General features: G+C 34.1%; 1 protein-coding gene across 9 annotated transcripts in view; it reads left to right on the top strand.

Moving 5' to 3' along the window:
- Positions 1 to 26,794, top strand: part of BIRC6 (baculoviral IAP repeat containing 6) — a 220,187-nt gene that overhangs the window by 79,892 nt on the left and 113,501 nt on the right. For 4 of the 9 annotated variants that reach the window (XR_016038617.1, XM_088841556.1, XM_055400470.2 and 1 more), the window contains 18 exons: positions 932 to 1,078; positions 6,902 to 7,089; positions 7,835 to 8,158; positions 8,392 to 8,491; positions 11,060 to 11,274; positions 11,615 to 11,823; positions 12,150 to 12,496; positions 13,195 to 13,414; positions 13,927 to 14,060; positions 14,797 to 14,934; positions 16,518 to 16,645; positions 18,515 to 18,646; positions 19,432 to 19,647; positions 20,423 to 20,606; positions 21,201 to 21,356; positions 23,099 to 23,232; positions 23,862 to 24,015; positions 26,466 to 26,582. Coding sequence is in view for 8 of the 9 variants with exons in the window: in XM_088841556.1 (XP_088697682.1) it covers positions 932 to 1,078; positions 6,902 to 7,089; positions 7,835 to 8,158; positions 8,392 to 8,491; positions 11,060 to 11,274; positions 11,615 to 11,823; positions 12,150 to 12,496; positions 13,195 to 13,414; positions 13,927 to 14,060; positions 14,797 to 14,934; positions 16,518 to 16,645; positions 18,515 to 18,646; positions 19,432 to 19,647; positions 20,423 to 20,606; positions 21,201 to 21,356; positions 23,099 to 23,232; positions 23,862 to 24,015; positions 26,466 to 26,582 (3,243 nt within the window). In the remaining variant the exon portion in view is untranslated. The remainder of the gene's footprint in view (positions 1 to 931; positions 1,079 to 6,901; positions 7,090 to 7,834; positions 8,159 to 8,391; positions 8,492 to 11,059; positions 11,275 to 11,614; positions 11,824 to 12,149; positions 12,497 to 13,194; positions 13,415 to 13,926; positions 14,061 to 14,796; positions 14,935 to 16,517; positions 16,646 to 18,514; positions 18,647 to 19,431; positions 19,648 to 20,422; positions 20,607 to 21,200; positions 21,357 to 23,098; positions 23,233 to 23,861; positions 24,016 to 26,465; positions 26,583 to 26,794) is intronic. The other 5 variants (XM_055400471.2, XM_055400469.2, XM_088841555.1 and 2 more) reach the window with 4 other exon arrangements.

The following is a 26,794-nucleotide window of genomic DNA, read 5'->3' as shown; positions in this document are numbered from 1 at the left end:
AATATGCATTTCATGACAACTAGGGCCTGCATTTTTCTCTTGTATCTCCCATGTCTTCTATTGAATAAGTGCTCAGTAAATTATTGTTACTTTTTTTTTAAACACATGTATCAGGTCCTGTGCTGGACGCAAATGGACGTTGGAGAATAAGGTTTTGATAGTTCAGTCTTGCGTTTAATTTATTCCTTCAGGTTTTTTCCTGTGTCTTCATTCTTTCCATCTTCTCTTTCTGTTTTACTTTGTCTGGTAAAGAATTCTGTTTAAAAGTACTGCTCTGATTTTAGAAAATTTGACAAGTACTAAATGACACTTCCCTCTTCCTCCCCTGGTGCCGTATACACTCTTAATTCTTTTGTGTTCTTCCATCCAGTCTTCTGTCGTTTTATGGTTTGCACAGATGTGACCATTTGATTTTTTTCCTTACTGCTACATGTGCTAACTTATTTTTATGATTATAAAGCAGTATATCTCATTCTAGAATATAATCTTGCTATTATCTTAAGAGTATTTTTTAAGTTTTAATTTAGTGTCATGTATACACTTGATATCATAGAATATATTCTGATTTTTTTGCATGCTTAAATTAATCTAATAGCTCTCTTATTTTTTCCTTATTTAAAATATTTATTTTTCTTTTGTTTTCTGTTCCTTATTTAAAATCCAAATCACTTGTTCTAGTTTCTTGTTAATGTGTATGCTTCTTGTTAATGGTTGCTTCTGTACAACTCTGCTTCTGTAGTACGGAGACTAGTAGTACCTCCTGTTTGTGAGTTTTCTTAATACCATGTCCATTGTTGAAGCCCTGTGTAGGGTTTGTGCATTTATACAGCTTTGTAGCTAAAATTGAAGTAGTGGCTTTAATTCTCACTATGACTGTTGCCTTGTTAAGATTAATTCACCCTTTATAAAACTTGTCTCTCCTTTGTGTTAGGAAATGGAAAGGTTAGTGGTGGCACAGCTGCTGAAGGTAGTTTCACATCTCTCACTGGACTTCTAGAAGTTGAACCTCTGCACTTTTCTTGTGTGTCAACTAGTGATGGAACAAGAATAGAAAGGGATGATGCAAGTACGTTTACTGGTATGTACCTTCTTTTATTATATACATTTCTTATTACATATTTTATGTTGCAATAAAGTGATATATGTGTTTTACATATCTGTTTGTATTATCTGTAAAACTCCTTTACTGTTGTGTGAAGTAGAAACTTACTGGTTGGAGGGAGATTGTGAGGAAAAATCATTAAGTAGTTTCATATCTTTTCTAAGTCTATTCATGGGTGTTTTTCCCCTTCCCTTCTAGAACCCTATGTTAAATCTTTTTGCTTTTATGTGTGTGGAATTTTAGAAACATTTCAATTTGGAAAATATCAAACATGATAAAAGTAAAGGGAAGAGTACAATAAACTTTTTATTTTCATTATCCATCTGCAGTAGTCATCAACTGTCAGCCAGTCTTGTGTGTAGTTTTCACATCATGGTGTTATTTCTTGCATTTAAAGTTAAAAGTATCTTTGTTAGTGTCTTTGAGAAGTTTGAGATGAGTGAAGAGGGAAAACTATTTTTTCAGCTAGTTTAAAACAACTTTGGATACATGAACCTGTTATTTGTGTGTTTGAATCTATGGTGGTGGTGATGCTTTAAATGAATGATTGATGACAACTTGTTTATTTTGTCCATCTTTTTTCCTTTGTTTTTGTCTTTATGTTGTAAGATCTGTGTTTATTCATACATAGTTCTGTCTTTGCACAAATAATTTAAGTTTTTGTAATTAAAATATTGGAATATGGTTTTATATTTGTATTATAGTCACAGATGTGTTTTTGAATATTGTCTTGAATGAACTCTACTGTTTGTGTTTTTTTGTAAGTGAGTGTCTTTGTTTCTTCAGAAAGTAAAAATAGTTGCTTGAGAAGTCATGAAAGTAATGAAAAATTTAATCTTGCACTTTGGTCCAGAATGGCAGCATGTTTTAAAGGGAGCTTAACAGTTGTTTGAGTGCCTTTTTATTCAGAATCATATTTCTTGCAATTGTGGAAGTAACCACTAAGTGAAATTCATGGCTTATCTAGCTGAGAGTTTTAATTTTAAAATAAAGTTTTACATTTCTTTTACGTGGAGATGCCAGAAAGGTCAGTATCTACTTATTTTTGTTTTCTTGGACTATTACAGTCATTTTGTAGAAACTTACACATTTAGTGAGATATGGAAACATGCCATAACAAGAAAATAAACTTCCAGAAAGCTATTTAGTTTTGTTTTATTTATTGATTTATTGATTGATTGCTTGCGGAATCTGTTCCCCAACCAGGGATCAAACCCATGTCCTCCACTGTGTAAGCACAGAATCTTAACCATAGGACCACCAGGGAGTCTGACAACTCTTTAGTTTATTAAATCAGGCTTTTTTCTTTGGAACTGTCATGAAATTAATTTTTTTTATTTTAAGAAAATTAATGTATTTGGATAAGTAATATTTTCAGAAGGTTTGAAATTTAAAACAAAAGATCTGATTTGAAAAAAGTATTCCTTCACATTCCTACCCATTTCTTCTGCAAAACAAATAATAGGACCAGTTTCTTGTCATTCCAGAAGTAGTCTGTGCTTTTATAAGAATTCAGCTTTGTATTGCACTCAGATCGAAACTGTTGCCAGCAGAGGGATTTTATTAAATTTTAAGACAAAGTGCTAAGTTGTGATCATAAGGTGCTAGAAGATGAGTGTAGTCTCTCAACTTCTGTCTTTTATTTTGAAACATGTTAATTGTGATATACAATACTCATACAGAAAAGTGCAGTAAACAATTGTATAGGGAAGCAATTTATCACAACACAAACCGCCCATATGACTACCAGGTCAAGAAACAACATTTCCAATACTCTCTAAACAGATTTCTTTATGCCTACTTCAGTTTATTTTTCCCTCACTCTCTGAAGAAGGTAAACATTGTCCTAACTTTTTTAGAGTAATCATTTCTAGCTTTTTATTTGTTTCTTTGTATAACCTCTTAGCTCAGCTTCCTTGGTGGCTCAGACAGTAAAGAATCTGCCTGCAGTGCTGGAGACCTGGGTTCAATCCCTGAATCGGGAAGATCCCCTGGAAAGGGAATGGCAACCCACTCCAGTGTTCTTGTCTGCGAAATCCCATGTTCTGAAGAGCCTGGTTGGTTGCAGAGTTGGACTCAACTGAGCAACTAACTTTCACTTTCATAACTTCTTAGCTACATGTTCCTAAACATTGGTTGAGTAAGGTCTGTGTAGTATAGAATTGCATTTATATATTTTTTGGTCAGCTGTTGAAGTTCCATGTTATGATTGTTAAATTCACCCATAATGTTTAGTCTGTGCTTGGTGAAGTGTACTCTGTATATCCACTTGGATATACAGTTTTCTAATTGTGTTCTTCAAATTCTCTCTTTATTGATTATTTTATCTCTTTTTTTTTTTTGGAGTTAATAAGATCAGCATGTTAAATTCTTGTCATTATACTTGTGGATTTGTCTGTTTTGGTTCCAGCAGTTTTTCTTTGATGCATTTTGAAGCTACCATACAAATTTAAAAATGGTTGTATCTTTCTTATGAATTGAATCTTTTATTGTTAGGTATTATCTCTCTCTAGCATTGATTTTCCTAAAATTACTTCTTTTGATATTTCTCTATCAGTCATTGGCTTTCTTTAGGTTACTATTTGTATGGTATGTATTTTTACTTTTACTTTTCAGAATCTCCTTATTGTAGATATGTCTTAAGCAGAATGTACTTAACCTTTTTTGTCCCGTTTCTTTCAATTGGAGTATTTAGCTTATTTACATTTAATATAATTACTAATATATTTGTATTCAAATCTACCATGTATTTTATATATTCTGTTAGATTTCTCATTTTGCCTATTATATGTTTCTTTTTTTCCCTTTGTTTCCATTTTATTGGTGACTCTATTTTTATTGAGCTATTTTTCTTCTTTTTATTATTTTTAGCAGTTATCCCAGAGAGCGTTATATACATGTATCCTTGACATCCAGAAATCCAGTTACTTTTATTCCCATATGGTGCAAATATATTGAACATTATTTAATCACTTTTCTGAGTTATATGGCAATATGACTTCATACCTTAATTTTATATTATTTTAATTCTCATGGTTATTGTTATAATTTTTGTGTTCAGTATTCATTTGGACTTATCTCACAATTCCATTTTCATTTCTCTTTATTTTTTTCTTTGCTTTTGTAGTAGCAGAATGACATTTTTCTTGGATTGTTTGTCTTTTATGTGTTTCTCACGATTTAGCTCATTTTCCTTTGGATATTATTTGGGCATTAGATTTTAAAGTCAGTAGAAGGCTAAAGTTTACATGTTTAATATTGGAAGTCATTTAAATTATCCCAAAAGTACATGGAAACATAAATGCTTCAGTAAGTCTAATAATTTTCCCTCTAGAGTTGGAATGAACTGCTTTTGCTTTGGTGGAACAGTTAGTGGAGCAAGTAGATTTTATTTTGGGGCACGCAGCTTATATGAGATATGATTACTCCTTCTTTGACCAAATTCATATAGTTGAATTTGTGCATGGTATATGAGGTATCGGATGGCTTCAGTGTAGTGATCTTTTTTTTTTAATAGAGGAAATTTTTTTATTGTAAGAGGCTATGCACAGTTTTGTTGTTATTTCTATCTTGTGATTATAACTTAGTTTAAAAAAATAGTTTATTTGCATTCTGGCATAAGATATTCATTGTTAAAATGTCAAGATATGCTGTTAGATTACCTCCCCCCTCCTACTTTTCAAATATTTATGAGCAGATTACTTCCCTCAGTTTTACTTATTTATATTTATTGGGATATTGTTGATTTAAAATGTTGTTTTAATTTTTTCTGTGTGCCTCCCTCAGTTTTAGATACAATACCTATGAAACAGGGTAACAATATTACCTACTCATGGGCCATTGCAAAGTTTACATGAGTTAAGTTCCTTGCTTAGCATTGTGCCTCACATTGTATTTGATTTCACATGGCCCTTGGTTCTAACCCTAGTTCTACCACTAAGGTTAGCTCTACAGGGTAACTTCTACATTTCCTATTATTGTAGCAGTTGTCTTTCCTCCATATAAATGAGTCTTTCTCATTCTGACTTATTTTACTAAATGTAATAATTTCCAAGTTCATCCATGTTGCTGCAAATGGCGTTATTTCATTCTTTTTCATAGCCGTGCAGTATTCCATTATATATGTATACCACATCTTTATCCATTCATCTTTTGATGGTTACTTAGATTGCTTCCTTGATTTGTCTATTATAAATTGAGCAGCAGTGAACATTGGGGTACATGTATATTTTTTTTAGTTAAAGCTTTCTCTGGTTATATTCCCAGGAGTGGAATTGCTGAATCATATGGAAATTCTATTTTTAGTTTTTTAAGGAACCCTACATACTGTTTTCCATAGTGGCTGTATCAACTTACATTCCCACCAACAGCATAGGTGGGTTTCCTTTTCTCCACCTTCTATCCAGCATTTGTTACTTGTAGACTTTTTAATTTGGCTATTTTGACCAGTGTGAGGCAATACCTTGTAGTTTTGTTTTACACTTTTCTTAATAATTAGTGGTGTTGAGCATCTTTTCACATGTCTATTGGCCCTCTGTATGTCTTCTTTTATTTACGTCTTCTGCCCATTTTTCAGTTGGGCTGTTTGTTTTTTTATTGTAGGGTTGTATGAACTATTTGTATATTTTGGATATTAAGCCCTTGTTGGTCACATTTTCCCAAATATTTTCTCTCAGTCCATAGGTTGTCTTTTTGTTTTGTTTATAGTATTCTGTGCTCTGCCTGTAAGTTTGATTAGGTCCCATTTGTTGATTTTTCCTTTTATTTCTATTGCCTTGGGAGACTGACCTAAGAAAACATTGGTGTGATTTATGTCTATTTATCTGTAGAATGTTTTGCCTATGTTCTTTTATGGGAGTCTTATGGTGTTATGTCTTATATTTAAGTCTTTAAGCCATTTGGAGTTTATTTTTGTGTATGATGTGAGGGTGTGTTCTAACTTCATTGATTTACATGTGACTGTCCAGCTCCCAGTACAACTTGCTGAAGAGACTGTCTCTTTTCCATTGCATGTATGTTCTTGCCTCTCTTGTCGAAGATTGTGTGAGTTTATTAAATTAAATTTTTATCTCAGCTTTTCTCAAAATGTTTTACACAGACACTGGTAAATATTTAATGGGAAAAAGTTCTTTTATACCCTATATTTGAATAACATTTAAAAGGAGTAAAAATATTTTAAACTTGTGTAATTTTATAGATCTTTAAAAATGGTAGTATTCATGGATAAGCAGTGTGTGCCAGACTTCTTTGTGCATAGGACATGTTTCTCTTCCTATTAGTGTTTTGAGGAAACACTGCTTTACGTATTGTATGTGGGCCAGATTCTCTTTTTAGGCTATGCTGTAAAATGAGGAAATCGGTGTCATCAGTCTTATTAAACGATGTTCTTATAATTGAAAGTTGTTTTTTTTTTTTTTTAGCTTTTTAGGGGAGGGAGAAGAAGTTGTTTCTGTAGGAAATCTTAGTAAAGCAAAAGTCAGTTTATTTCTCATGCTCAAACTGTGTAAGATTATTGTTTTGTATTTTCATTTTAGCTATATTAAATGAAATGTCTTCAGGCTAAAAATATTTTTGAACTTAAAAGTATACTAATTTTCTTTGATTAAGAAGTCATTCTTGGATCCCTCATACTTGAATACTATTATTATCAATATAATTTTACCATTAAGATTTCCTCTCAATATTTTTATTTTTTAAATGAAAATTAAGTGTTGTTTAGTGTCAAAGTAGTGTGCTTTTGTACATGTTTCTCTGTGAGCCTTTTCTTTATCCTGTTTTTCCCCCTTTGTCTTATGCCAGTGAGTTCCTTCGGGGTTACTCCTGCAGTAGGTGGACTATCATCTGGGACAGTTGGGGAAGCTTCGACAGCCCTGAGTTCAGCAGCCCAGGTAGCTTTGCAGTCTCTCTCTCATGCAATGGCTTCAGCCGAGCAACAGCTACAGGTGCTGCAAGAGAAACAGCAGCAGCTTTTGAAGCTTCAGCAACAGGTTGGAGACTATTTGGCTCTTTGTTCATGCTGTCTCTAAACTTCAAAAGCTGAAAAAGTACTGTAAAAATGACTGTTATTTTCATAAAGGAAATTAGGTTGACCGATCTGAGATAACCATTTTCTGCAAAAATTGAGGTAACATCTTCATGATATACTTAAATTTTTAAAAATTATATAAATGCATTTTATATTATATATCTTGGGAAATATAATTGATATTTTCTTTGTAATCTTTAAAATCCATTCTTTATTCTGTTTATAAATATTCTTGGTCAAACGTAAGTGTTAACAGTTACTATTTTTATGGATTGTAAAACCTAAAACAACATTTAAAGATACCAGATGAATGTGAATTAAAATAATAATAGCAGATATTTTGGAGATTTTGTTGTTGACTGTACAGTTCGTAGTGACAGATTGTGTCAGGTTAGGCAACATGAGAATCCACTTCCTGTTAATGTTTTGAGAAGAATTTTGTTTCCTTATTTACGTTTAATTGTTCTTCTTTTCCACCTTTGCTTTGAGAAAGTCCTACTGCCCAAATACTCAGGAAATTTAATATTAGATTTTTAAGGAAATACATATGCAACATAGAAGTGTTCTATTGTTTTTACTTAATTTCATATTTATTGCATTAGGATCCAGTTAATCATGTTTCTTTTCATAATATATACCATATAGTGTTCCCCACAGTTTAGGCAGGCAGGGTTAGTCTATATTTGTTGCTTTTACTTCTTTTACAGAAAGCAAAGCTGGAAGCCAAGTTACATCAGACAACAGCTGCAGCAGCTGCAGCAGCATCAGCAGCATCAGCAGTAGGTCCTGTTCACAACTCTGTGCCTTCCAACCCAGTGGCAGCCCCTGGATTCTTCATTCATCCATCTGATGTTATTCCACCCACTCCAAAAACAACACCACTTTTTATGACTCCACCACTCACCCCACCCAATGAAGCAGTTTCCGTTGTGATTAATGCCGAACTTGCACAGCTTTTCCCAGGCTCAGTTATTGATCCCCCAACAGTCAATCTTGCTGCACATAACAAAAATTCCAACAAGTCCAGAATGGTAAATTACTATATTTTAAATAGGTGTTCGCTTAGACATTTAAAAATATTTTTATGTATACGCTAACTTTAGAAGGCAAATTCAGTTAACTTGTTAATATCAAATTAGATTATTTTATAAAATATTGCAGAATATACATCAGGAAATGAGACATGTTAACTTCATTTTATGGTTATTAGTTTTTACAGAGCAAGAGTGATGTCAATATAGAGTTATACTTTTTTCTTTTCTAGAATCCACTTGGTTCTGGTCTAGCCCTTGCAATTTCTCATGCTTCACATTTTCTTCAACCTCCACCTCACCAGTCCATTATTATAGAGCGAATGCATTCAGGTAATCTTTGATTTTCTTAAAATATATGTATTTTTGCTTTGTCTGTTGATTCTTAGAAGACAATATTTTGTAGTTTCATTTTCCTGTGCAAATAAATCACATCTGCTCTTGGGAAAGTGCTTTTTACCAAGAGTAAGCATTACATTAAGACTCAAGCTTTGTACTGATGAGGTTGAATGAAAGTGTGCTGCTGAGTAGTTTCAGTCATTCTGTCCAAACAGTGGGTTTGATCTGTATAAGAATCTCACCTCTTGGGCTATGGTTGGCATAAATATCTGCCTCCAGTGTAGCTGCTCAGTTACAATTACACTAAAAATTATGCTTAAAGAGGTATTTCTAAGGCTCGCATTAGTCTCATGGTTCTAATCTTGGAACTATTTTTTTGAGAATAGCTGACAGATTTACTGCTAATGATAGTAACTGAGTAGGATTAACATTTCATGGTCTCTAGAGAACTAAGATTTTACTTAGGCCTCTACCATGCTTATGTTGCTAGAGACCTATGATCAGGATAGGTGCTTTCAGTTAGAGCATGTTTACTAATAAACCGTAGGAAATATTTCCCTTATTATCCTACCAGCTGTTATTTCTGGGCTTGAGCAGCAGCAGAACTTAACAAAATCCTTGTTGTGTTTTTTTTTTTCTTTAAACTAATTTATTTATTATAATTGGAGGCTAATTAGGCTAATTGCAGGATTGTGGTATTTTGCCATACATTGACATGAATCAGCCATGGGTAAGTAATGTGAATATAGTGAGTACTGTATTAGTTTTCACTGTATGAAGTGTTGAACCATATTTGCTTTATTGCAGTGGGTTTTTCCTCTTTGGAAGAGTTTTTTTAAAAATGTTAATGGTGCTTTCTGCCCAACTAACCATTCATTGGTAGCAACAATTGGTAGAGTGAAATTTATCATCTAGTCTCATGCGTCCAGTCTTACGAAGTGTTAGCTGTTGTTTACACTATGATTTGGTTTTTTATCTGTGGGGTTGACTACGACATGTTAGCCTCCTAGAGGGGAGAATTATGTTTTTCACTCAGTAGTCTTACCTGTTTAGGAAAAATTACTGATAACTCCCTGGTTTTCCATAAAATGGCTCTGTGGAGATATCACTAGTCCTATTAGTTAAATTTAGTTGGGTTCCTTCACCATGTAACGTAACTAGTAAGATTGCTACTGGCCTCCAACCCAATAAAGAAGAAAAATAATTAGGATTTTTATTAATGATTCAGCCTACTGTTTCAGTAATTGACCTTATTCCTGAAATATGTGTGAGACGCAAGTCTGCTCTCCTCTCAGATCATTGTTGCCTTTCGTTAACATGAGCTCACGCAGAGAAGACACACTGCCTCTTCAGTGTGGCCCTTAACAGTAAGCCTTCTGCTTCATCTGGTACTGAGCTGAAGAGACAGTGATGTGTCAATACGGGAGGGAAGCACTGTTTGAGAGAAGCTTTATCTGTCTCCATTTGAGGGCCTTAGTAAGAGATTTTTTAGTCTGGTAGCAATGACTACATGTGATTTAAGCCTTATGCTTTTCCTTTACATCTTAAGCACAGTGTAAGATGCAGCTCCAAAAAATGTTAAACAGGGCTTAAGAAAACCAAAATCAAATAATAAAATTAGGCATCATTAATACATTTAGTTGTGAAATTAGAAGAAAAAAAGACAAATGACTGGAAGAAGAACAGATAGGTAATTTATTGAGTTCATCTATATTCTATTTTTGCTGATTTACCTTTTTTGGTTTTAAAGTTTTGAAATAAGCTTATGTGTACAGTTGATTGCCTTCACAGTAACGTATTCTTATATATTTTTTTTTAACTTAAATCTTGGAGTTTAAACTAATACAGATGGCAGTTTTAGACAATTTTTGAATGTGAATATTTTACTTCTTTTTTTTTAAATTTTAATTGGAGGCTAATTACTTTACAATATTGTATTGGTTTTGCCATACATTGACATGATTCCGCCCTGGGTATACACGTTCCTCCCCATATCATCTTGAACCCACCTCCCTCCCCATATCATCCCTCTGGGTCATCCCCGTGCCCCAGCCCAGAGCATCCTGTATCATGCATTGAACCTGGACTGGCGATTCACTTCATATGTGATAATATACATGTTTCAATGCCATTCTCCATATCATCCCACCCTCGCCCTCTCCCACCGAGTCCAAAAGACTGTTCTATACATCTGGGTCTCTTTTGCTGTCTCGCATGCAGGGTTTTCATTACCATCTTTCTAAATTCCATATATATGTGTTAGTATACTGTATTGGTGTTTTTCTTTCTGGCTTACTTCACTCTGTATAATAGGCTCCAGTTTCATCCACCTCATTAGAACTGGTTTAAATGTATTCTTTTAATTGCTGAGTAATACTCCATTGTGTATATGTACCACAGCTTTCTTACCCATTCGTCTGCAGATGGACATCTTCTTAATTGTCTGTAGTTTAGTAAGTTGATTTTATATTTTAAGATAAATGTTCCAGGTTGTTTCTGAGTGTATCTTGTGGTTAATTGTTGCGGTCTTTTATGTCAGCTGTTGTTCTCTCTCTCTCATAGGAGCAAGGAGATTTGTGACCTTGGATTTTGGCAGACCAATACTATTGACAGACGTATTGATTCCCACTTGTGGAGACTTGGCCTCCTTGTCAATTGACATTTGGACATTAGGAGAAGAGGTCGATGGGAGGCGATTGGTAGTGGCAACTGATATTAGCACCCATTCACTAATTCTGCATGATTTGATACCACCTCCAGTGTGCAGATTCATGAAGGTAAAGAACTTCAAGATGATGAGTTGGTACACTCTCTCTGTTTCTGATAAGTTATGGAAAATAGTCAGACATAATTTAAAAGTATCCTTATAACACAGGGAACCATACTCAATATCCTGTGATAAACCATAATGGAAACGTATATAAAAAAAGAGTGTGTATGTGTATGTATAAGTGAATCACTTTGCTGTACGGCAGAAATGAACACAATATTATAGATCAACTGTACTTTAATAAAAAAATATATCTTTTTATAATTTATTATTTTTTTAAAATACATGATTCAGATTTTTATTGTTGTAGATGAGTAGGTAAGTATATTTATAAGTTTTCATTTCAGATCACTGTCATTGGGCGTTATGGAAGTACAAATGCCAGAGCTAAAATCCCATTGGGATTTTACTATGGTCATACCTATATCTTGCCTTGGGAGAGTGAACTGAAATTAATGCATGATCCTCTGAGGGGAGAGGGAGAATCTGCAAACCAACCAGAAATTGACCAGCATTTAGCAATGATGGTTGCTCTACAGGAGGATATACAGTGCAGGTTAGTAGAAAATTGGTGTATACTTTAATCTTATTGAAGCTATATATTTTGTATGTCTTGCATGTACTTGGTCAAGAAATGCCTTTTCATTAGTGTATAGAGAAGGGCAAAAAGCAGGAGGACACTAGCATGTTATAATGTTTAATGCGTTAATATGATTAAATAATTGGTGTTTGTTTTTTTTTTACTACTTACCAATTGATTAATTCTTTCTAATAGTTGTATGTTAACTTGTTTTAGAGATTTAATTTTTAGTGTGTATTTGCATATGTATTTTAAAGAGAACATTGCAAGATTTATTTTGTTCATTTATTTTTTGCTTATAGGTATAACTTAGCTTGTCATCGACTGGAAACTCTTTTGCAAAGTATTGATCTTCCTCCTCTCAACAGTGCTAACAACGCACAGTACTTTTTGCGAAAGCCAGACAAGGCAGTCGAGGAGGACAGTCGAGTTTTTTCTGCCTATCAGGACTGTATCCAGCTGCAGCTTCAACTAAATTTGGCTCATAATGCAGTTCAGAGGCTCAAAGTAGCTCTTGGTGCAAGTAGGAAGATGTTGAGTGAAACATCAGACCCAAAAGATTTAATTCAAACGTCTTCCACAGAGCAGTTACGTACCATCATCAGATATTTATTGGACACTTTGCTCAGCCTTCTTCACTCTTCCAATGGTTTGTATTTAGCTTAAGTACTTAAAAAGGCTGAAAATACATTTGATGTGACTTTGTATGTTTTAATGTATGAATATTTACTGGGTACTGTTTATTTTGATATCCTTTCTGTTTTTGAATGTGTTTTTAGGTTGATTTTTTTTCCCTTTTTTACATTTATTTTTCTTAAATAGATCTATGATTAATTTTTTCTTGAGTTTCAGCTATTGATGTTCCACATCATTGTGTTAACTGGCAAAATAATAATTAATATTTGAAAGCTGTTAATAAGTTGCTAATCTAACAGAACTGGCAGTTTCTAGCCAGGAGCTATTTTTGATCATTACATATGGTTGTGACCGTGTGCACCCAAATACACACACACACACACACACACAGACACACACACACACAGCTATCTGATTCACCCAACTCCACATAGCAGAAGTATAATTGATGTAATTGCCATTCCCCCCTACGCCCCCCCACACAGAGCTATCTGATTTACCCAACTTCACATAGCAGAAGTATAATTGATGTAATTGTCATTTCCCCCCAAATATTTAGCAATTAAAATTCCACATATAAGGAATAAATAAGTAGGAAAATAAATAGACCAGATTTTGCTGGTAAGGAGGAAAGCCTATCTGGGAATGCTGATTTTGATCCCACAGTGTACTCTTAAATAGGAAATTTTACTGTTTTCTTTCTTGTAATAGGACACTCTGTTCCTGCAGTTTTGCAGAGTACGTTCCATGCCCAGGCCTGTGAAGAGCTTTTTAAACACCTGTGCATCAGTGGAACACCAAAGATACGGTTGCATGCTGGCCTTCTACTTGTTCAGCTATGTGGTGGTGAAAGATGGTGGGGCCAGTTTCTTTCTAACGTTCTTCAGGAATTGTACAATTCCGAGCAGCTGCTCATCTTTCCACAGGACAGGTAGGTCAGAAAATGCTGGCATAATTTGTTATTAGTGATTTATTCCCACAGTGTTCAAATTGGAAATGTTGTGTATGTGGGTACTGAGTGTGGAAAAGTTAAGCATGTCTTTTCAGAGTTTGAGCAATGCCCAGTGAAGGGCATATTGAAGAAGATTCTACATGATATAACTGAACCATATTCATTAGTTTCCTAACTGAATCTATGGAGTTTATTGATTTGTCTTTACAAGTATTTCCTATCAGATTCTATTGCTGTATGTGTCAAATGTATTTTTTTGCGTCTGTGGTAATGTTTCTACCTGATTTCTTTTGGATAAACTTAGAAAATATATGCAAATTGCTGAAAAAGAGATATTTTAAACATTGTGCTTCCAGATATAAATCTTACTAATAACCAAATAGTCTGTCATTACTCTCTTAAATTACAGTGTCAATTAATTTGAATATGAATAGTTAAATTGATTCATACTCAAGTGTTTTATTTGAATTTTTTTTTTTTTTTTTTTTTAGGGTCTTCATGTTACTTTCCTGCATTGGTCAGAGATCACTTAGTAACAGTGGAGTATTAGAAAGCTTACTTAATCTGTTGGATAACTTACTGTCACCTCTTCAACCACAGTTACCCATGCATAGGAGGACAGAAGGTATTTAAGTTAGTGTTCTTCAGTAAAAACATAGATTCTTGTAAATACTGTTTTTTATAAACTATCTGCTCTGAAATATTTATTTTAATATTCATTTTGCTGCACATTTTGTTGATATTTTTGTGATACAGACTTTTTAGAATGACCAGCCTTCATGTGATTGACTGCCATGTGGTTCCTGCTTTTTCAGTGTGTTACCTTTTCTTTATGTGAATTTTGAACTTGGAAATTATTGTGTATGTTGTTTTCATACTATCATGATTAAAATCAAGCTCTTGTGTTTTAAGTTTTTCAGCAGCATTGCTGTTCTGTTTATTGATGATGAGCTTCATTTGAGCAGGAAAATTGTTACTGGAATAAAAACTCTGAAACTTAGTGTAAAACTATATGACTTATAAATTGAGAGCTTTTTTTAAAATTTCAGCCCCCTTTAAGTCTAAGAATAGCTTCTTATACCTTGTTTTCTTTAAGTTATTACCTGTTAGATTCAAATTATACTTGTCAATCTGTTTTTGTACCATGAAAGATTTGTTAAATCGTCCATTAGATTTGATGTGTCACTCAGTTTGTGGCCACAAGTTTCAATTTTGAGGCTTACTATAAATAAATATTAGTGTTGATAATTATATGGTGTATTTTAGAGTTATAAAATATCCTAATTTTGTAATTATTTTGCTAGACTTCATTAGGATTCTTAGGGTCACGTGACTATTTTCCCCCTTTCGTTTCTATACAGGAGTACTAGATATCCCCATGATCAGTTGGGTTGTTATGCTCGTGTCCAGGTTGCTGGATTATGTGGCAACTGTAGAAGATGAAGCAGCAGCTGCAAAGAAACCCTTGAATGGTAAAGACAGGGAGAGGTTTATGACAGGTATCAGAAGTTTATAATAATCTGCTGGTGGGGATTTTGAATGACTATGCAATTTTTCCAGAATTGACTTTGGCCTGGAAATGCCAGCTACATGTAATTTATGTAAGATATTAGTTAACTTTACCAGGAATAACATATATATAAGTGAAGTTAATGAGAAGGAAGTCTGTGAAGGGTTATTGTAGTTTTGTGGTATTTAGAACGTCATTCCACTTATTGTTATAAAATGTTTCTATTAATTAACTGCAAATGACTTTTATGCTAAGATACAGAAATTCCTAGATTTTTGTGAGTTGTAATCTCCATAAGGTTGAAGCACAGAAAAGTTTTTAAATGAAAGGAAATCAAAGTGTTCAGTTCAGTTCAGTTGCTCAGTTGTGTCTGACTCTTTGTGACCCCATGAATCGCAGCACGCCAGGCCTCCCTGTCCATCACCAACTCCCGGAGTTCACTCAAACTCATGTCCATCGAGTCGGTGATGCCATCCAGCCATCTCATTCTCTGTCATCCCCTTCTCCTCCTGCCCCCATTCCCTCCCCAATACACATCAAAGTGTAAGATAAATTATTTTCTTCTTGTTTTCCAAGTTAACAAGACTTTATGAAGCAGCTACATATATGTAAATAGACAAGAATTTCCATAAAATTTGGAATTTTAAAAAATTACTAGGATTATACAATTAAAGGGCTGTTGAGATGGTTTATACGTAAATCAGTTATTTATGATACACATTGAGAATAGGGTAGGGAATTCTTTTCATGCACAAGGATTTTTTTTAAACTGCTGTATATTAATATCTAATAGGTCACTACTCAGTTATAGACCCTAGAAGTAAGACACAAATGCAACTGCATGTAAAGTTGGAATATAACAGATAGTATGTGAAGCCTTAGTTTTATTCACAGCGTTCAGGTATTATGAAAACACATTATTGGAAGAAATTTTTTTAAGGCCTGAAGAATTGAATTGACTTGACAAAAGGATAATAAGAGAACAGAAAAAGCTGTCATTATGTTAAGCAGATGTGAAAAAAATCACTGAGGATCGGTGACATGTGGGATTAAGCCTGAAGTGAACAGAATGACCAGTATGGAATAGTCTGGACACATTCCAGAATGAGAAGAAGTAGAGCTATACATACAGCATGGTTTTTTAACTATTCAGTCTTATTTTCACAGTCATTAAGTCAGATTATTAAGTATCCTTTTTTTGGATACCTACACAAAAGCATAGAGTTTGAAATAGGCAATAATGAGCATTTTGTTGTTGTTACATTTGAATGACTTTATCAAAGTGGTATTGTACAAAGATTAACTTTAAACAGTTGTGGGAAAAGTTGACTGTTACCTTAATGGAAAGATTGAAGGAACAGAGAACTCTGGTCTTAAAGTCACTTAGGGTCTAGGTTAACTTTTCTAAGATCACATGTTCTTAGCAGTTTCTTTACGATGGTTTCCTTAATTTTTTTCAAAAACTTCTTTGTTGTGATTGACGCATTTATCATTTTATATTTTCTGGGTATGAATAGTATTTTTAAATCACATTTATCCTAATTATTAATACAACTTTTCCTTGCTCTGCAGGTAACCAGTGGAGTTTTATTAACAATAATCTGCACACCCAGAACATAAGTAGGTCTTCCAAAGGCAGCAGTAGCCTTGATAGATTATATTCCAGAAAAATAAGAAAGCAGCTAGTTCATCATAAACAGGTAACTTTCGATATTTTTTTGCTTGTGTTGTTTTGGTGTTTGAGACATTGTATGAGGTAGACTTCCCATCAGACCTTAGGTGTAATATTTAATGAACTACTTAATTTAGGGAAATTATTTGACACTTTTGAGACTGAGTTTCTTTATTTGTAAGATGCCAGCAATACATAGTTCACAGATTTTTGCCAAGTTCTTTTAAACTGTCTACCTCCTCACATTTCTGATACTACTATTCTAAGTGCAGCCATCATTTGCCTAGTCAGAAGACGTATCTGCCTTTCTCAATCCAGTTCATTTTTCATGCTGCCCCTAGAGGGTTCTTTTAGATACAAACCTGATCATATCACTCCACCGCTAGATTGTTAGTGGTTTCCAGGTGATCTTTGAATGATGGTAAAACTCCTTAACGTGGCTTTAGCATATCTATCATCTGCCTGTCTAAATTTTAGGTTGGAATTTTGGTCTAGCCATATTGAATTTGAGTTCCTGGACCACCTGCAACCAGTCTTCTCAAGATTTATTTTAGTATGTGCTTATTCCCCCATCCCTTCCTCTCCCCTTGCCAAACATTTAATTTACTATTTTGCTTGGATAATTGAACGAACTTTTCAGAAATTAGTTCATATTCACTTCCTCAAGAAGATCTTCCCTGGTTTCTAAATTAGGATCCCATAAAATATCCCCATGTATCCTGTATTTACCCTTTCATTATATTTATTATATTCTCCTGTTGAGATTCTTTTGTTAACCTGAGTTTATAGATGAGGTCAGATTCTTATACACCAGTGCTTTATTATAGTTATATTTTAAAATGCATCTTCCTCTCTTACAGTATTTATAGAAATATATACTATATCTTTAATATCCAGTATGGAGCCTAGTATGTCTCTTAAAAATATTCGTATAATTGATTTAAGATGAAAGAAAAAGAAAGTGAAGTCACTCAGTAGTGTCTGACGCTTTGCGACCCCATGGACTGTAGCCTGCCAGGCTCCTCCATCCATGGGATTTTTCAGGCAAGAATACTGGAGGGGGTTGCCATTTCTTTCTCCAGGGGATCTTCCCGACCCAGGAATCGAACCTGGGTCTCCCACACTGCAGGCAGACTGTTTAATGTCTGAACCACCAGGAAAGCTAGTTTGAGATGAAGTGAGAATTTATGTGAAAACATGTATGCTCCAAAAGTTTGTGAAAGCTTTGGGTTTTTTTAAAAAGCATGACTTAGCAGTAAATTACTTACTTCTGAGTTTTTCCACTACGAGCAACCATTGGCCCTTTTGCAATAAAAATGATGTGAAGCTTTTTCACGTCATTGAAATCTGAATAACTTAGGTGAATAGTAATAATGTCATTACCCTGTTGTGATGTTTTACTGTTGTTAGGCAAAATGGGTTAGGCAAAATTGGGTAAAGTGTAAAAGAGATCTCTGCATTATTTTTTATAACTGCATGTAAATTTATAGTTATAATAAAATTTTTAACTTGTAAGAATCATAGACATACCAAAAAATGTACTACTCTTGAAGGAGATTTCCATAAAAGCCAATCTAGGACTCTTGTACAGTAAAAATATTTTCCTAGTGTATTTAAAAATAATTCTTTTCCTCTGTTTAAAAACATTCCGTCAGTCAGTCTCATTAGAGGCTTAGATAAAAAAAGTATTCCACTTATTTCTCTTCTTGCATGGATAAGAAATTGGTTACTTCTTATTTACAAAATGGGGAGATCTTTTATTTGGATTTTGGAGGTTATTTTTTAAAAAAAAAACAACAGAAAACTACTTAGTTTGCTGTATGGATTCTGAGAAGTATAATAACTTACTTTGTTGTTTTTAACATTGCTAACTATAAGATTAACATTTTCTTTAAAGCAACTTAACTTATTAAAAGCAAAACAGAAGGCTTTAGTGGAACAGATGGAAAAAGAAAAAATACAGAGTAACAAAGGATCATCATATAAACTTCTGGTAGAACAAGCAAAATTAAAGCAGGCTACCTCAAAGGTATGATCTTTATTTTTTAATGTAATTATCTTAGAAAAGTTACTCTTCCGTTTAGTATTAATATTTTAAATTATTTGAATAGTTAAATATCTTTAATAATGGTCAGGAAGCTTTATGTTATTCTGCTTATCAACATAGCTTTAACTCAAGGAAATACATGGTTAATGTGGACAAAGTATTTTTCTAGCGTATTTTCTTTAAAGTGGATTGTGTTCCAGTAAATTGATGATAGAAGGATTCAGGATGTGTACGGTTTTCCTAATGTGTCCATTCTAAGTGAAAATTATTTTCAGTGATTTTTAAATAAAGATTTTTTTAAAATAATGACTTTTTTTTTCAACTTGGGGGATAGCATTTCAATAGCAACCAGGTTTGCATATTGTGTTTCTATAAATATGAGATTGCAATTATTCCAGCAAAATTTGAAATGAATTAATACTCTATACTTTGTATGTATAGGTTTCTTTACCATTCACCTTTTAAGATTATGATTAGGGTGTTTTGGTAATATTTAAAATAATAGATTTGCCCTAATAGAGACTTTTTATAGAATTCCTCCTTTCTGAAATTCTATTCAATATCTGATGCATTATTCTAAAATAGACAAAGGTCAGTATAGTTTTTAATAATCTTACTTTTTTGAAGCTTATGGTTTGCCTAAAAATCTTGTTCTTTAGAAGTTGTATGTTTTCTGAGTATATATTTTCATCTCAGAAATAAACTCATATTGAAAGAATTTTCATTCAATAAACATTGATTTAAATACTGTAAATTTCTGTGTATAGCACTTTAAGGATTTAATTCGGCTTCGTCGGACAGCAGAGTGGTCTCGTTCTAATTTAGACACAGAAGTTACGACAGCGAAAGAAAGTCCAGAGATAGAACCACTTCCATTCACTCTGGCCCATGAACGTTGTATTTCAGTAGTCCAGAAACTTGTCCTGTTCCTCCTCTCTATGGATTTTACATGCCATGCAGATCTCTTATTATTTGTTTGTAAGGTAAGTAAAGTAATAGGCCTAATTTATAATTACAGGCTTAGAGAATAAGAAAAAAAATAAAGAAAAAAATACAGTTTTAAATTGAGTTTTAAGAGAAATAAAAGTGCTTTGGTTTTTTGTTTTATGCGATTTAGTTTTTTTTAATGTGCCTTGAAAGATTTTAGAAATACTTGGGCAGTTATTTTTAGGAGACCTATTATACATTTTTAATCTAGTTAAAACTAGATTAATGTAGACTTGAAATGTAAATAGTGTGAAGTGAAGTGAAAGTCACTCAGTCGTGTCTGACTCTTTGTGACCAAAGGGACTGTACAGTCCATGGAATTCTTCAGGCCAGAATACTGGAGTGTGGGTAGCCTTTCCCTTCTCCAGAGGATATTCCCAACCCAGGAGTCAAACCCAGGTCTCCTGCATTGCAGGTGATTCTTTACCTGCTGAACCACAAGGGAAGCCTTGGATATGTCTGTACAGCCTACCTTTTTTCTTTTTAGATAGGCAGTCTACAAATGAGTGTCAGATTATAGCAGTGAAGCCTGTATTAATGCCCTGAAGGCTTTCCTGTAGCATGTTCATTGTTTGTAGAAATTGAACTTTTCAACTCAGATTTTTTTAACCTGGATTTTAACATTTGATCCATGAAATTAGATTTCCTTTGCATTTTATGTCAAACAGTTATTTTGACATCAAAAGCATATCTCATTGAAAAGTTACTTCAATGCTTTATTTTTGGGGAAAACATGTAATAGCTACTTAAGTGTATGATTTTGTATTACAGGTTCTTGCACGCATTGCGAATGCCACGAGGCCAACCATACATCTATGTGAGATTGTGACTGAACCCCAACTGGAAAGACTGCTATTACTTTTGGTTGGAACTGACTTCAATAGAGGAGATATATCTTGGGGTGGTGCTTGGGCTCAATATTCCTTAACTTGTATGCTACAGGATATTTTAGCAGGTTTGTTAGGATTTATTTTTAATAAGGTATATCAAAATGAGCTTGTCGATGCTTGACTAATCATTAAAGGAAACTTGTGCCCTTCAAAAGTGTAAAATGTCTCATCTCAGCAGTAGCAACGCTTTCAAATTACTTCTGTGTTACCTGTGATAAATGCAAGTGTTTATGGAGGAATTAGGTTATACAGTGCAGGGATATGGGAGCTAGTCTGCTTCCTTATTAATACCAGCAATGGGCTGCTGTGTGCTTGAGGAAGGTACTTCCTGTTCCTCAGTTTTCTTCATCTGTAAAATAAGGATAATAAAAACATCTTTATTGTTATTTTGATGAGTAAGTGAGTTAATACATTTAAAGTGATGATAATAACTCCTGTTCATGACGCACACATTTTATGTTTTTACTAGTTAGCATTTGAAGTTAGTGCAGTGGAAGGCCCTAGCATTTCCTTGGATAGATGAGGACTCATTTGCCTCAGAATCTTTTATGGTTGGTTTAGTGTACATGCTGTTTTTTGTACTAGATGAAAAAAATATGTTTTGGGTGTCTGTTTACTAATTACTAAAACAGTTAAGGTGATGATATTCTCACCTGCAGGAGAATTGCTGGCTCCAGTAGCTGCAGAAGCCATGGAGGAAGGAACAGTGAGTGATGATGTAGGTGCAGCAGCCGGCGACTCTGATGACTCTCTGCAGCAGTCTTCAGTTCAGCTGCTGGAAACTATCGATGAACCTTTGACACATGATATGACAGGTACATCCTTTGCATTTTTAACTAAACGTATCCTTAGCTCTTTTTTTAAAAAATGTGAACTTAAATTTCAAAATTAAGAATATTAATGAAGTGTAAAATTTTTATAGGAAGTCTTTGGCCTTAGTAACCATACCAGTATTTTTCTGATGAACAGGTTTTACTTTGATTTTCTGCATGCTTTTTTTAAAAAATAATTTTTATTTATGTATTTGTGCCTGTGCTGGTTCTTCCTCACTGCATGGGCCTTTTTCTAGTCGGTGAGCGGGGGCTACTCATTGCAGTGTGTGGGCTTCTCATTGTGGTGTCTTCTCTTGTTGCAGAGCACTGGCTCTGGGTGCACAGGCTTCGGTAGTTGCAGCACATGGGTTCAGTAGTTTTAGTTTCTGGGCTCTAGATCATGGGCTCAGTAGTTTCAGTTTCTGGGCTCTAGATCATAGGCTCAGTTGTGGTGGAAAACAGGGTTAGTTGCTCCAACGGCAGGTGTGGTCTTCCCTGACCCAGAATCATCTCCTGTCTCCTGCACTGGAGAGGTGGATTCTTTATCGCTGAGCCACGGGGGGCTTTGCATGCTTTTTCTAATAAAATGCTATTCTTTCACAGTGTCCATGTTATTTTGATACAGTCTTACTTGGCTCTGTGGAAGGAATTACAAGCTAGGAAACAGTGGTAAAGACAGCAAGGTTAATGGCTCTTGTCTTTTTCTTTCTTTGTTTTCTGCCTTTTCAAAACTATAATGTGCATCTTAGCATGTACAGACCTTTGTGGTATACTCCCTACATTTCAAGACTCTGTTTAATTTATTACCTTATATATTGCAATGCTACAGTCATTTCATTTGTTTCGTTACTTAATCTTAGATTCGCTCATGATTTTTTCCTGATAGTCTCTTTACCTGGAGGAGACTTTCTTCTCTAGTTTGCATAGTGAACTTCTTGTCTGTGGTTCACATACAGCTACGCTCCTCCAAGAAGCTTTTCCCATCACCACCAGCTATGTTGGAGACTGCTGTTGGTGCTACCTACTTCCTTGATTGTCTCCAGTAGCAGCTACCATGCTGTATTTGGTTTAATTTCTATTGTGTACACTCACCTCTGAACCCTTGTTAATTTATTGGAAGGTAGAGATTTGTTTTCTTGATCTTCATATACTCAAACCCTAATGCAGGCTGTTTTCTTGACATTGTATAAATATATGTTGAATAAGAAAGAGTGAGAAAGAAAGGAAGATAAAGGTTGGAAGACATAAAAGGCTGGTCAAGCATTTGGAGTCATCTGAGAGCAAAATAGTTTCTAATTCATGATAGAAAAATAAGGTGAATAGCAGTGTTCTTAAAACTTTACTTTTCACTTTAATAATAGGTTTTCTTTCCCTAACTATTAGGTGTAATTTATGAATTATATATTGGAGACAATAAAATGAACAATATTGTTCATTCTAGAAATGGTTAATGATTATTTTTTAATAGCAAAGTTTATGTAACTTGATTCAACAAGGACTAATCCTATGGTCTTTTCCCCTAGGAAGTTACATACTATTGCACTAGTGTCTTTAATTGGGTGTGTTATAGGGTGATGTGTTTGTGCACTTACTCATGCTTAATTGTCAAGTATAAAAATTTAGAGACTTCTATATCAGAAACATTTTATATTTAAGTAAATGTAATTGCTTTGTAATTAAAAGTAGTAGTATATTGGGTAAATTTTATATACTCCACCAGAAAAATCACTTTAAATTATTTGAAGGTGCACCTCCTCTTTCCTCTTTGGAAAAAGATAAAGAAATTGACCTTGAGCTACTTCAGGATCTAATGGAAGTTGACATTGATCCTTTAGATATTGATTTGGAAAAGGATCCTCTTGCAGCCAAAGTCTTTAAGGTATGATCCACTAGAATATTCTTTGCAATTAAAATCTTTCATCTTATACTTCTGGTTTGTTGATTACTTAAAAGAAGAAAGTATACACTTAATGTAACCCATTATTTAGTTTACTCAAAATTAAATTACTGTAGATACTATAGTAGATTTTTAATGATACTATTGGAATGTTATAAGGAGAACTTACATCATTTTTCTTAATATAGCTGCTAATATTACGTTAAATGTTAACAAGAACCATTAATAAACATAGGAGGTACGGTTATGGAGTATTGACATTTCAAGCAGCATTTAAGCTCGTCCAGGTTGAGTTCATTTCAGAATCTACGACTTTACTAGCTGCTACTTTTTCTAAAGGAGATAAAACTCTAATACTTTATTTTAGTTTATTTTGTTTGTAAGAGATTTTATTAAGATGCTAGATTCTAATAAATATGGTCTTTTTAGACTTGGGGATACAATGGAATATTCTGAACCATTCCTATAGATCATTAAATTTATGTTTTAAAAACTTAAAGGGAAAGGGAAATGTTTACTTTGTAGCCCTGTTTGAGTTAAGGTGGTGTAAATAATATGTTACTCTTAGTGAAGAGTCAAAAATAAACCACAGTTTTTTCTATTTTTTTAAGCCAATAAGCAGTACATGGTATGACTATTGGGGTGCTGATTATGGCACCTACAATTACAACCCGTACATTGGAGGTCTTGGAATTCCTGTAGCAAAGCCACCAGCAAATGCAGAGAAGAATGGATCACAAACAGTTAGTGTTTCAGTGTCTCAGGGTAAGTGAGGCACTGTTATTAAGACAAGCTATTCTTAAAACAAGTTCTCAGTTTGTGTATTCTTGGTCTCCTGAGAATTTGATCCTGAATGTATGCTGAGAGAGTTTATTATTGCAGGGCTGCCTTGAGAGTGACTGACACTCAGAGCTGTGTGTTGGTCAGTTTGGAAGCATTTCTATTTATGGTCCATCTTTTGTTTCTCAAAATAATACTTAGCAAAATATACTTGCGAGTTGTGTGAGTTTGCCAGTGGCTTTAATTATTTTTATTGTTATTGTACTTTCTTTTATTTTTCTTGTTATTATAATAGTAAATTTATTTTTAAGCAGAATGAAATCACGTTGAGTATTATTTTTGCACTCTTCTAGTCACAGAGTATATAACTTTCTTTTTTCAATGAAATATTTTCTTAAATTTTGAATCAACCATACATTCACTGAAAAGTTACAAGTATAATACAGAGAAAGGCTTTATCCTGACCCATGTGGGAGTAAGTTGTTAATCTGATATTTTTCTATTTTATTTTGTTTTACAGAGTAGGACGTTTCTTCTGCATAAACACATCAGGAAGTGCATTCCATCAAAATCAGGAAATTAACATTTGTACTAACTTTAAGACTCCATTCAAGTTTCAGCAGTTGTGTCTAAATAATGTCCTTTATGGAAAGTGATCCAGTACAAAATTGCGTGTTACATTTTACAGTTGGCTCTTGAGTAATGGGGGGTAGAGGGGCCCACCCCCACACATTGAAAGTCCGTGTGTAACTTTACAGTTGGTTCTTTCTCTCCAAAGTTTTGCGAGTGTGTGTGTGTGTGTGAAGTCACTTAAGTCGTGTCTGACTCTGTGCGACCTTAATGGCTGCAGCCAGCCAGTCTCCTTTGCCCATGGGGATTCTCCAGGCAAGAATACTGGAGTTGGTCGCTGTGCCCTCCTTTAGGGAATCTTCCCAATCCAGGGATCAAACCTGCATGTCTTATGTCTCCTGCGTTGGCAGGCAGGTTCTTTACCACTAGTGCCACCTGGGAAGCCCTTTGCATCCATGCATTCAGCCAACTGTGGATTGTGTAGTATATCTTTATTGAAAAAAATCCATGTAAGTTGACTTGTGCAGTTCAAAGTGTGTTTTTCATGGGTGAAGTATAGTTACCATATCTCTTCAGTGTTATTCAGTTTGCCACACTTTTTCAGAGGTGACTTTCATGATCTTGATGCTTTTGAAGATTATAGGCCAGTTATTTGGTAGAATTTCCCTCAGTTGGGGTTTATATGCCATTTCCTCATGGTTAGATTCTGGTTATGTGACTTTGGCAGTAATATTAGGAAACTGTAGTGTCAGGTTTTTCTTATTGCATCCTATTAGGTGGCTCATGATTTTAATTTGGATCACTGCTGTTGGTCTTCAGTCTAATTACTTGATAAAAGAGATGTCTATCAAAATTTTCCAGTGAAAAATTATTCTTTTCCATTTTGCAAAAAAAATTTTGATTGGTTGGAGTGACGGAAGAATACTTGGAAACTGTTATTTTTTTAAAAAGAAGTTAATAGTTTATTCATTTACTTTTGAATAGACCAGTGGTTTCCTTTTTTTATTCAGTGTGTTATAATTTGCTATTACCATTATTTATTTGTCTCAAAATAGGGAACATGAAGTTTTCCATTTTAACCATTTTTGAGTGTATAGTTCTATGCATTAGGTAAATTCACTCATTATTTATTTTGATATTCAAATTGCCCTGATTTGACCAGTGATATCTCCTTTAAACTAGTTTCTGTTTTTTGTGTGTTTTTTTTGACATGTCCTCATCTTTCTTTGAACATTTCCCTTTTTTTTGTTATAACAAGATGCCCAAGATCATCATTTACTTTCCCTTTCCCAGACTGAGAATTAGCCACTTCATGAACAGAAAAGATATTTCAAAACCTTTTAGTGGAAGAATTCAAGATTTGTGTACTAGATGTACTTGTTGCTAATTGGGGGCTGTTTCCATGGTCTCTTGATGGACAAATCTAGGGAATGTGCACACACATTTGTGTTAATATTTATTTCTGTATTTGTTTGTCTATCTAGTATGCCGCAAGTTCACATTGATACATCAGTTAATCTAACTGTAATCTAACTCCATAGCCTTCATTTTTCCCTTGTTCATGTTTCTCTTTTCTCTTGATAGTGAGGTGCCTGATTCTCATTATCCTTAATATATTTGCTTCCATTATCATTACTTCCCTTACTTGGGCTGCCTCTCTTTATATCTCCACTGTCCCATCTCTAGCCTCCTTTGCCCAGATATTGTTACCTGCTGTACCTCTGGTACCCGTCCGTGCCAGGTTGTTCGATGTGAAGATGTATTCCTCACCCTGTTTGGGGCTCAGATATCAACATTTTGTTATAGGAAGTAGGACATGAATAATAATTATTAAATAACTTTTGTTTTTTAATTGTTTTTTGTAGCCCTAGATGCTCGCCTAGAAGTTGGACTCGAACAACAAGCAGAACTTATGTTGAAAATGATGTCTACCCTGGAAGCAGATTCCATTTTACAGGCATTAACAAATACATCTCCTACATGTATGTAAAAGTCACCACTCTTAGAGTATTATACTTAAGAGTTTATCTCTTGATTATCGTCAGGTGTACTTAGTAACAATGTATTTTTTAAAAAATTATTTTTGGCTGCACTGAGTCTTTGTTGCTTTGCAAGGGCTTTCTCTAGTTGCCGTGACGAGGGGCTACTCGTTTTTGCAGTCGTGGGCTTCTCATTGTGGTGGCTTCTCTTGTTG

The sequence above is a fragment of the Moschus berezovskii genome, chromosome 11 (assembly GCF_049115385.1).
Source record: "Moschus berezovskii isolate FMDL1 chromosome 11, NW_MosBer_1.0, whole genome shotgun sequence".
Classification (NCBI taxonomy): domain Eukaryota; kingdom Metazoa; phylum Chordata; class Mammalia; order Artiodactyla; family Moschidae; genus Moschus; species Moschus berezovskii.
This window is presented reverse-complemented; position numbering and strand designations above follow the sequence as displayed.